At 41.8% G+C, this 11,717-nt stretch overlaps 2 protein-coding genes across 2 annotated transcripts; both read left to right on the top strand.

Annotated features, from left to right (window-relative positions):
- The first annotated feature begins 263 nt into the window (after nt 1–263).
- Nucleotides 264–2,280, top strand: LOC104451455 (F-box protein At3g62230). The gene is made up of 3 exons (XM_039314320.1): nt 264–1,169; nt 1,524–1,697; nt 1,978–2,280. The coding sequence occupies exons 1-3, from the start codon at nt 264–266 to the stop codon at nt 2,278–2,280; spliced, it is 1,383 nt and encodes a 460-aa protein (XP_039170254.1).
- Nucleotides 2,281–5,295: 3,015 nt separating this feature from the next.
- Nucleotides 5,296–11,575, top strand: LOC104448336 (microtubule-associated protein TORTIFOLIA1). Its single transcript, XM_010062115.3, has 7 exons — nt 5,296–5,946; nt 6,430–6,709; nt 7,752–7,943; nt 9,012–9,114; nt 9,206–9,903; nt 9,981–10,868; nt 11,128–11,575. Exons 1-7 carry the CDS (start codon nt 5,495–5,497, stop codon nt 11,323–11,325), a joined length of 2,811 nt encoding a protein of 936 aa, XP_010060417.2. The 5' UTR covers nt 5,296–5,494; the 3' UTR covers nt 11,326–11,575.
- Nucleotides 11,576–11,717: the final 142 nt, after the last annotated feature.

Genomic DNA, 11,717 nt, shown 5'->3' with positions numbered 1-11,717 from the left:
AGCGCATCTCAGACCGCCTCTTCTGCAAAATTAGTCCCGCTTGCCCAATTCCGTGAATTGGTGCTGGTTGGCATCTCTCATTTTCCAACCGTCGTGTAGTTCCAATTCGTGCGTTAGTTTTGTCTCAGCGAAGAGGCACGTTTGGAAAGACATGGTTCTAGCTTCGTGCCTTTTCGCTCCTTACATATATGCATGTCCCAGACAGCAAACGGACAAGTGCATAAAATTTTATGCTGCTTGAAGGAAAAAAATCGCCAATCGCCATGGACATGTTCTCCGTATTGACGGACGCTCTAATAATCACTATCATTTCCTTCTTGCCCTTTGAAGAAGCCGCAAGAACGAGTGTACTATCCCGGCGGTGGCGTGACCTATGGCGTTCAACGGCAAACATTGAGTTTGACGAGCGGTTTTTTGTTAGAGACAATGTAGCTGTTGAAACTCAGCGGGTTCAAAGACTCGAATTCATCAACTTCATTCGGTGCTGGCCACATGAAGACACCGCCGAACTCATCCTAAGAAGGTTCATGCTCCGTATGTCAAAGCCTTGCGAGTTCAAATGTGACGTGCAAATGTGCATTTCATTTGCCATTTCCCGTGATGTTGAAGTGCTTGAACTGGACTTCTCCGATCCGACGTGGGACGAGAACGATATGGAGAATCACGAACCGGAGTTTGATCTCCCCATGCAAATTGGCCTGCCAGCTCTTGAGTCGTTGACACTGTTCGCATGCAGTTTCAACCCAGCCTTGTTGATAAATCTCAGATCGCTTAAGCATGTTTCGTTTGGTTGGATCGCAGTGAGAATGTCTACTCTGAATGACCTGTTGAGGAACTCTACGTGCTTGGAGAGTTTGAGGTTGAAAAAATGTTGGAACCTGGAGCATCTGAGCATTTTTGAGAGGGATTTGGCGCTGAAGACATTGGTGATTGATAATTGCAATTTCCATCAAGAGTGTTTTGCGGTTGAGGCACCGAACTTGAGGTCTTTCAAGTATTCAGGGTCTGTAGGGAATTTTGAGTTGCTTTTTACTAGGCATTTGGAAGAGGCTGAACTCGACTTTGGATCCGAGTCGGAGTTCGATGAATCCGGAGGTGAACTTCTCCAGACACTTCTATCATCCTTGGACTGCGCTAGGGTTTTGAAAGTTTGCAGTTACATCCTTCAGGTATGCGTTCCTTCTGTTTCTTTTATTTCTGGGTTTACTTTAAAAATGAACACTCCATCTGCTTCATGGGATTAATATTTCTTTCGAACCCTTGGTGACATAATCTGCAAGGATTGACGTGGTTGTTTTATCTTTTTTCGCCATACAATGTGTTCCCGAAAGCACGACATGGTGGAACTTTTCTTTAGCAAAAAATCACGGCAGTTTTATAATCATATTTACGTGCCTTCCTAATTAAATTTTGAATATTGTCCTCTTTTAACTGTTTCTATTGTTTAATTTCGTATCTGTCACGACAAATTTTGATTATTGCAAGACATCAAATGTTCGCGTAATTATAATCATGTTCATCAGGTTGTTCCAACTGGAGAAGAACCCTTGAGAATGCAATCACCTCTTAATGTGCGGCATCTTATTTTGAACACTGCATTGCACCGAGATGAGTATTGGGGGATTGCTTTCTTCCTCAAGAGTTGTCCTTTTCTGGAAACCCTAACCCTCCAAATGAGCCCTCCAAGAATTTTTCCAGTAAGTTCACACATTCCCCTCGCATATTTCATTCAAAGAAAACAAGCTATGTGTGTTGGCGCATTAGATATTGATGTGTATGGGTTAATGTTATGTAGAAGTGATTCATGATCCTTTTTCTCTCTTAATATACTATCATGATTCGACAACACGTGGTTGTAAATAACCTTCAAGCTCTCGTAACATGGGTACATGGGAAATAATATGCTCCTTAGTTATTAATTGCATCTTCAATACTGATATATCTGCACAAATATATGACGTTTTATCGACTTTTTAGGATTATCAACCGCCATTCCAGTTTGATCCGAGTAGATTCTGGTCTGGCAATATAGAAAGGCTCTATAGGTGCGTCCTTCGAACATTGAAGGTGGTGGAGGTGAAGGGTTTCCAAGGGACGGTCAATGAAACTCGTTTGCTAAGGTATTTGCTGTATAATGGGCGTGCCATGCAAGAACTCAAACTGTATCTCTCCAATGAAGCCGATGGTCATGGTGGTGATCGTTCGGTATACTTTCAGAGGGCTGTATTTGTGATGGGCTTCCCTAAAGCGTCACCGAATGCTCATGTAATGATCATTTAAGATGGATTAAGTTGTATGTGGTGACTGATCAATAAAGACTAATGGACTACTATGTTTCCATGAGGGGTTGTTGCATTCTATTTATTTGATTTTTTTGTTTTGTTTTTATCCTTGAAGACATTCAAGAATAATATATTATGACGTACATACTTATAAATATATATGTATCTACATGGACACACATATTATATTTGAATGCATCACATTTGAACGATAATTAGTGTAAGTGCATAAAACTCTATTAAAAGATGAATTCCCAATGTTGATTTTTCCTTGCAAAATTTTCACTAACTAAATTGTCAATCTTATTAATATATATATACACACACGACACACACACTTATATGCATTGATTACTAGTATTATATTGTTGGAAATTGCCCTTTAACTATCTTTTGGCATGCGCGTTTGATCTATCTCTAATGTTTATATCATGAGTGGAAAAAATTTCTCATACATTGAATGCCATGCACAAGTGCCTAAGAATTTGGGTCGTGATAAAATATTTTGTTTTTGTGATTCTTGGAGATATATATTTTTTCTCCGCGCCATGACGAAGGAATTCGCCATCCTGCTGGGGGGTCTCCCCTTCGGTGGAAACTCTGCTAGCGGGAATCTTCAGCGGCGCCGCGTCCCCACGGTGCCATTCTAGCCCCTCGCGCCCTCTCGATTTCGAGCATCCAGTTCGTGGTGGACGTGGCAGACCCGCCACCTCCACCTCCACCATCTACAACGGTCCCATCACTGCGGCTGGGGTCCCTCCGGATCCACGAACTTTGATGACGAGGAGCCTCTCCCCGATGAACTCGGCATACTCGTCATCCACCTGGACAGATTTGGAAGAAGACCAAACTGATCCTCAACCCTTTCGGCCTAAACCTGGTCGTTCACAGGGACTCCGATCTGTCTAGCCCGATCATCTTGTACCTCTCATCGGCCACGGTCGTCTCATTCATCTTGGTGCTCTTCCTCCCATTGCCAACATAGACAAGCAGAGACAGAGAGAAGAGAGAGACGTTCTCAGGAGAGAGAAAGCAATTGTGGAATGTGTATTCAGCCAAAGAAATGTTTAGGTGACTGTCCTAAAAAATGTCACTTTCCAACTATCGTATAGATCGACAAAAAAAAAAAAAAAAAAAAAAAAAAAAAAAAAAATTAGCGTATAGAAATCAGTTTTTTTTTTTTTTTTTTTTTGTAGATTTGGGAGAAAACGTTTTCTTATTATAATTTGACGTATGGTTGACGATTCATATGTATACATAGAGGAAGCCTAAAAGTTAAATTTCACTACCTACCCTTTACTTTCTTTCCATTGTCCCCCTCAAATCAAAGAGCATTTGATTGAGACAACGCAGCGTTAGAAGAAAAATAAGAAATTGCCCAACTCTAACTAAATTACCAACAAGTATTTGAGATAGTTCCACCACGTCTCCATATGATTCGTTGCTGCTACAGCCTCTAAGTAAAATAAGACAGAAAGCCACTTTACTAGAATATCAAGTTAAATTATTCCAGTTGTTTCTTTTGCATTCAGCTCCACAACCATCCCTTGCATCGCATCTACATTTTCAATTGCTTACAACAGGAATAGCTCTTGACCTTATCTTTGAGAGTTCATGAGTTGCTCCACATCAATCACAACCACAGCTTTTAACATATGGAGTGACAACATTGCACTCATTTTCTCCATAGTCACTACCTCCATCGCAATCATAACTTCCATCAATTCTAGAACATGGAGCAGGAGAAGTGGAGTTGCTCTTCTACAGTTGTCGCCGAGTAGCAATTACTAGATGGATCAACTACTTTATCATAATCCATCATCTAGCAAAGATACTACTTGCACTTCAGGTGTTTATTGGACTCTTTATGAATTTCGGATACTATTTTCGAATTTTGAATTTCGATGATGATATTCCCCCATCTTCGGCCATTTTTGAGTCGGTGAAGATTAGGATTTTCTAGTACTTTGAAAGAGCTTTGCTTTAAATTTACTTGAAATGGAGTTTGATGCAAGAAATTGTAGCGTGAACAAATTCAATACACATGGTAGACAATGATTAGTGTTCCACTGATTCTTGATGACAAACTCGAACTAATTGACACTCAATTTCCTTTTTTGTTTTTGGTCGCTCCCCTTGTTCTTACTCTCTCTTCTATTTTTTAAGGTCACTCCCCTCATGTAGGGGCGTTACAAATAGAAAAGGGATGAGCACACAATGGTGTGGAGCAAGTGTAGAGAGGGAGTGGGTGGTTGAGCAAGGAAAATAGAGGCCTGCCGAACAAAACTAGGATTTTCTAGTACTTTGAAAAACTTGACTATAAATTCACTTGAAAGGGAGTTTAATTGAGGAAATTATAGCGTGAACAAAGTTGAAATCATTGGCTTTCACTCTCCACTAAGGCTTCCTTTAATCTATGTTGTCCTACTTCATCTGATGAAGGCAATAGAGACTATGGAAACTATTAAAATATTTAAATAATAAATCACGCATACATATAATAGTTTAAACTATCAAAATAGTTGGTAACGTTTTCACAAATTCTCACGTGCCTTGAAATTATTAACCTACAAGGAGATCACAATAAACATTATCATATTTCATGAAGAGTATTTACCCACTCTCTTTTTTTGTTTTTGCTTGTCTGCGCGTATGAAGATACATTGGTTTTAAATTTCAACTGACAATTTTTGAAGTAAGAGGAGTATATTTACATTTGACCGAGCAAGTAAAGCAGTCCAACAACAACAACTAATTTTGAAATCTGGGAGAAGCAATCAAAATCTTGAATCCAACCGGGACTACCCGACCCGGGCCCATTTCAAAAGAGTAACGTTCACGGGGGAGGGAAGAAAGAGCCAGATCTCCCCTTCTCCTCATCCGAATTCAAAAAAATCCAAAAAAAAAAAAAAAAAAAAATACACAGAAACAGATCTGACATCGCCGTCTCCCTCCTCCATGTGAGAGAGAGAGAGAGAGTTCTCCTCTCGCTTTCTTCCTTCCTTCCTTCTTCAACCCTTCTTCTTCACTCTCACTCCTCCTCCCTTCCCTTCTCTCTCTCTCTCTCTCTCTCCCTCTGCATTGCCCTCTCTCCCCCCCGGCCAACCCCCGCGGCGGCGGCGGCCAACCGATGCCTCCTCCTCCTCCCGCCTGACGGCTTTCCCCGATCGATCCGGACCCGCATTTGTGGCCGCACCGCCGCCCCGGCCGAGATGAGCTCCCTCAAGCCCTCCCGCGCCCCGCGGCCCCACGCCCAGCCCTCGCCGTCGCCGCTCGCGTCCCGATCCTCCTCCTCCGCCGCGGCGGCAGCCGGTGCGGCCTCGACCGGCGCCGGCGCGCCCTCGTCGGTGTCGTCGCACCTCGCGATGGTGGAGCTCAAGCAGCGGATCCTCACCTCGCTGTCCAAGCTCGCCGACCGCGACACCCACCAGATCGCCATCTCCGATCTCGAGGCCACCATTCAGTCCGTCTCCCACGACGCCATCCCGATGCTCCTCAACTGCCTCTTCGACTCCTGCAATGACTCCAAGCCCTCCGTCAAGAAGGAGTCCCTTCGCCTGGTCACCGTGCTGGCGTCGAGCCACCCGGATTATACGTTCAGCCACTTGACCAAAGTCATGGCCCAGCTGAGTCGGCGGCTCAAGGACAGCGATTCCGGCGTCAGGTGCTGTAGGACTAGTTTTTTCCATCGAGATCTAGATCGGCTTAGCTTTGCATTTTGTTGTTGAATCTCGCATTTGCCTGGGATTTGATGTAAGCGGCTTGAATTTACCCCGTGATTACTTAGATTCTGAACAATGGGGGAAGTAAAATTTGTGAACTCCCAATACCGGCAGGGGAGGGGGGAAGCTAATAAATTTAGCTCAAACCTTTCTTATGCAGAAGATTCAGATTACTTTTTCCAGGAGGAATTTTGTCAAACAAATTATGGCTGGGGAGGGGCAGCTCCCGCCACCCTCTCCTACTTTGAACGCTATTATTGAGTTTTGGTGTTCATAGACAAGAGCCTATGCATGTAAAGTCCATTTGCATCACGAGAGCCTATGCGTGAATTGTGAAATGGATAGAGTGTCGTCTTCACCTTGTGGTGCTGCATCTCTGCTTTAATTTTCATTATCCTCCTCCTAAACATGCTCCATGTTATCAGAGATGCATGTAAGGATGCAGTCGGTGCCTTGTCGGCACAATACTTGAGGAATGATGGCGTGGTTGGTCTATTCGTGAAGCCATTGTTCGAGGCGATGGGGGAACAGAGCAAAGGAGTACAATCTGGTGCGGCATTGTGTCTGGCAAAGGTGGTGGAGTGTGCAGTTGATCCACCTGTGCCTGCGTTTCAGAAGTTGTGTGCCCGGATCTGCAAGCTTCTTAATAACCCTAATTTCTTGGCAAAGGCTGCACTCTTGCCTGTCGTGTCGAATTTGTCACAGGTTTGTACAATGTTGTTGTGGTGATCAAAGAACTGTAAACCATGGGAGTTGGCTTCTTGAGTTAATTTCAATAGAAATTGCAGTCTGCACTTCTAGGTACATATTCACCACGTGGCACTTTTTGCCTGTTGTTTTCTTCAATGCTGTTGGTTTTTTATGGGATTTATATTTAATAAAAAAACTTGAACTTAAGTTTTTAGAAGGTTTGGATTTGTGAGTTCTTACAAATGGAAGTAGTCTATAGATGTCTGCTCGTAATTTCTTAAGTTGACTGATTACCCAGTGGTGTATAATTCAATGTCTTGGATCAAGAAATGGAGGTGAAAGAGTTGTGGAACTTGGACTGCTTGAAAAGGGATCCATTTGTCAGTGTGTGGAAACTTCGATACAGTCCTTATTGGGTGTTATTTTGACTATCCAATTTATCCTTTTGCATGTGATCTACTGGTGGTGAGAACATTTACCGATCAGAAATGTTGAATTTAACTCTAAAAGATACACTACAAAATCACAACTTGAATCTAACTCTAATTGGATTTGCATACGTTGGGTTATACTAGCAAAATTCTCCATAATACTTGATGACAGCGCTATCCATTACCCATTTGCAATGTTCATCAACAAAAGGAAATGTTATGAAAAAATATTTCTGTCTGAATTGGTGGCTATATTATGGGATTTAGGTATATGAAACCGAAAGCTCTAAAATGAGTTTTTTGTTTAGTTCTTGTTGAATGCAAATGATTGTAGTATGCATGCAGAATGTTCTTTATGTTTCATCAGGTAAACACAAGGTATTCAACACATGCATTCAAGGAGCCAGTTATTTATCAGTCTTTCCCTTTTTTTCTTTATTTCTTTTTTCTCTTACTCTTTTAATTGGATAAACCTTTTTATGTTGCTTTGATGAGTTGACTTCAGTCTTCTTCTAAGTTGGAATTGATGAAGGAAGTAGGATATTAGATCATCTATAAGGGTGTCCTCCTTAGACTTTTCCATAGAAGTAGAATGCAAGATTCTCATATCTAAGAGATTCATGCAGGTTGGGGCTATTGCTCCACAGAGCATGGAGTCTTTGCTTCAAGGTATTCATGAATGCCTTGGCAATGCAGATTGGGCAACACGAAAGGCTGCAGCTGAGGCTTTGAGTGCCTTGGCATTGCATTCAAGTGACTTGATTACGGATGGAGCTGCTAATACAATATCTGCACTCGAGGGTTGCCGCTTTGACAAGGTAGGTTTATGGACTCAATTTTTGCCTAAACCTGAAGACCTTTAGTGCTCTAGTACTTCCTGTGAAAGGTAGCTCATAGATCACTTGTTTAGAAGTCTAATTTCATTTGTGCTTACATGAGTATTTTCTTCAATGGGCATTATGGGTAAGCAGGAAATGTTGTTGTACGGATCTGTAGTGGAAATTGTTTCATTTGGACTTCAGAAAGAAGTTTATTAAGATAATGTACATCCATGATGAGTGTTGTTCTTTCCTTGATTTCTAATTTCATCCAGTTAAATGGTCTCCAAGCTGTTTCTCCAGTCTACAAGTGTTAGCAGTTTATCTTGTCATCACAAGTGGTGCTTCCTTTTACTTTCTATAAGTTAAACCAGCCACGGTTAACATTTAAAGTGCTGGAGGAGAGCAGTGATCTGAAGTATCATGTCAAGGAAGAATCCCTCTGTATATAAATTTTGGGCCTCAAATCCTTTCTTTCTCCACTTATGTCTATTCAGACTTGCTAAGCTACTGAGTAATGATAAAAATAAACTGCTAGAAATTTTGTGGCTGCCTTCTCAAATAATGTATGTGACTAACCCTGCATTTAATGCTTATTGTCTCATGAAAGATATGGTTATCTTAGTTGTCTTAAGTTCAAAACCATAATTCTTTCAGGTTGATGCCTCATTAAAGATAGCATTTTTGATGCTACAATAAGATTATTTTAGAGATGGAAGTACAATTTGGGTAATCTGGAACAATTTTTATTGATTAAGAAAGGTATCACTAGATTCCTTAGCTTTCTAGCCAGAGCTGGGTGTTCTAGAGTGGTATTTGACACAATTTGAGTATCGAGCAATATTGTTCGAACTTGATTGCTTGAAGCCTCTTGCCTTCAGATTAGTCATTTGTTCCTGCAAGTTTGGCTACTGCATGATACATTGAACAGGGCTCAATTGTCGAGAGGTTCCAACTTCCAGCTTGTGTAGATAGTTCACTGATAGTTCAGATGATATTTTGATCATTGTAGAAGAGATTGTGAACTTAGTTGCCATTTCTAATAATGAATATATTATACTTCTACAGATAAAGCCCGTGAGAGATAGCATGATGGAGGCTTTGCAGTTGTGGAAGAAGAATTTTGGCAAAGGAGATGGGGGGTCTGATGACCAAAAGTCCGCTTCTCATGGTACAGAATCTTGGAGGGCTACTTCCATGCATTACTTTTTCAATTCTGGTTTTTAATTAGTGAATGATCTGATTTGCTCTTTATTTTTCAGAGAGTGAGAATCCTGAGTCAATCGAGACGTTAGATAAAAATGACCGGAAAAACATGAACCCTTGCGAGAAAAAAGAGCCATCTCTGAAGGATTCTTCTAATAGTACTTCTCCAACTGCAGACTCTAAGGCCAAAGGGTCTAGCATTCAAGACAAAGCAGTTGTCATATTGAAGAAGAAGGCACCTGCTATAACTGATAAAGATCTTAATCCAGAATTTTTTCAGAAACTGGAGACACAAGGTTCTACTGATTTACCTGTAGAGGTAGTTGTACCCCGCAGATATCTTAATTCATCAAATGGTAATAAGGAGGATGGACCTGGGGCAAATGGCACAGATGCAAAAGGAAGGATGAATCGCTCAGGTAGCAATCACTTGGAGGGATCTTCTAACGAGAGATATCGTAATTTTGACAGAGGAATGGCCAGCATGTATTCAAAGCAAAGAGATGATGATGAATTTGCATGTGACAGATGGCCTGATGACAGGATAAATGAACAAGATTCCAGAATGAGAGCCTTAGATGATGACAAGATTGAAATGAGTCAGAGGGAGTCATATTCAGACCGACCAGCTTTTGCCAGACCTGATGGTCAGTCTGAAGGATCCATGGTCAGTAATAAAGGAAACTGGATAGGCATCCAAAGGCAGTTGCTGCAGTTGGAGAGGCAACAAGCTCATCTCATGAGCATGCTGCAGGCATGTCTGCTACCAAACTTAGAAAAGTATATCTTGTGCTGATCCTTTTACTGATGTCTCGTATTTCTGCATTGCAGGACTTTATGGGTGGATCTCATGATAGCATGGTGACTCTAGAGAACAGAGTCAGAGGTCTTGAAAGGGTTGTGGAGGACATGGCTCGAGATTTGTCAATATCATCAGGTAGGAGAGGTACTACATTTTCGTTGGGATTTGAGGGAGCATCTGGTCGGCCTTTAGGGAAACTTAATGGCTTCACTGACTACCCAAGCACAAAATTTGGACGGGGTGGTGATGGTCGGATTTCTCTGGGAGAAAGATACGCTCAAACTGAAGGAAGTAATTCAAGCATCAGGGGAAGAAATCCACTGTGGAGATCTGATGTACCAGACACTTGGGAATTTCCTCCATTGAGTAGTTCTAAAAGCGGCCAAAACGGCTTAAGAAGAACTCTTGGTGGTGGATCCTCTGACAGTAGAATGTGTAAACCAGACCTTGAAGGTGAAAATGTAGGCAGCAGGAGAGCTTGGGATAAAGGTGCTGGACCAGTTAGGCATGGCGAAGGGCCTTCTGCCAGGAGTGTCTGGCAAGCTTCAAAAGACGAAGCTACACTGGAAGCAATTCGAGTAGCTGGGGAGGACGGTGGCATTTCTCGCACAGCGAGAGTAGCTATCCCTGAGCTTACTGCCGAAGCTATTGGAGATGAAAATGTTAGGCAAGAGCGTGACCCCGTCTGGGCTGCTTGGACTAATGCAATGGATGCCCTTCAAGTTGGTGATACTGATTCAGCATATGCAGAGGTTTTGTCCACTGGGGATGATTTCTTACTTGTAAAGCTGATGGATAGATCAGGACCTGTTATTGATCAACTCTCCATTGAAGTAGCAAGTGAGGTACTTCATGCCATTGCACAGTTACTTCCAGAGCAGAACTTGTTCGACATTTGTTTATTATGGATACAACAGGTAATTCCTGCTACTCTCAGGATGTTATCGTCTTCTCTTCTGTAATTTCCACTCTCCAGTTACCTCTTTTGGTAAGATATCTTCGGATCTGATAAGAACTTGGATTTGCTTCAAAATTGTTATGTGACAGCTGCACTCTGGTTTGGCAACTCGTGCTGTTTCTTATATCCTATGTTCTTTCTTGCTTGTCCATAATTTTGTCATTATTTTCCACTCGTTGCCTTGTCATATCAACTGGGACTTAATTTGTGTGCTCCAGGTGTTGGAGATGGTGTTGGAGAATGGACCTAACTGTGTGGATATTCCTATGGAAGTCAAGAAAGAGCTATTGTTGAACTTACAGGAGACATCCTCAACTTTGGACCCCTCTGACGAGTGGGAAGGAGCGACACCTGAGCAGCTTCTATTGCAGCTGGCATCTGCGTGGGAAATTGATCTGGGACACCATGGTAAATAGCCATTGATGTTGCAAACTAAGGTATTGAATTTTGTTTCTTGATGCTTAGGTCATTGTTACATAGATAATTGAACATATACGGCTTGGAAATTATCAGGAATGTATTCAATTACATCCTTGTGATGGGAATGTAATCCTGCAGTTCTCCAACACAGTTTCAACAGATGCTGATGATGCGTTTTTTAACTCTTTGAAAGTGAGTCATATGCCATAACCATGGGGATCACAAGTGGCAACTTCTAAAATCCAAGTAGTTTATGATTTTTTTGTCGTTCTCCCTTGGAATATGGTTTGAGAATGCCATTTATTAAGACCCAGATCTCATTTCCATAAGTTCCAATTTCAATCAATTTTTTATTTATTTTAAAACTAGTGGCATCATCCGACGCTTA

The sequence above is a fragment of the Eucalyptus grandis genome, chromosome 6, assembly GCF_016545825.1.
Source record: "Eucalyptus grandis isolate ANBG69807.140 chromosome 6, ASM1654582v1, whole genome shotgun sequence".
Classification (NCBI taxonomy): domain Eukaryota; kingdom Viridiplantae; phylum Streptophyta; class Magnoliopsida; order Myrtales; family Myrtaceae; genus Eucalyptus; species Eucalyptus grandis.
Note: the sequence above shows the minus strand (reverse complement) of the source record. Positions and strands in the feature narration are given on the sequence as shown.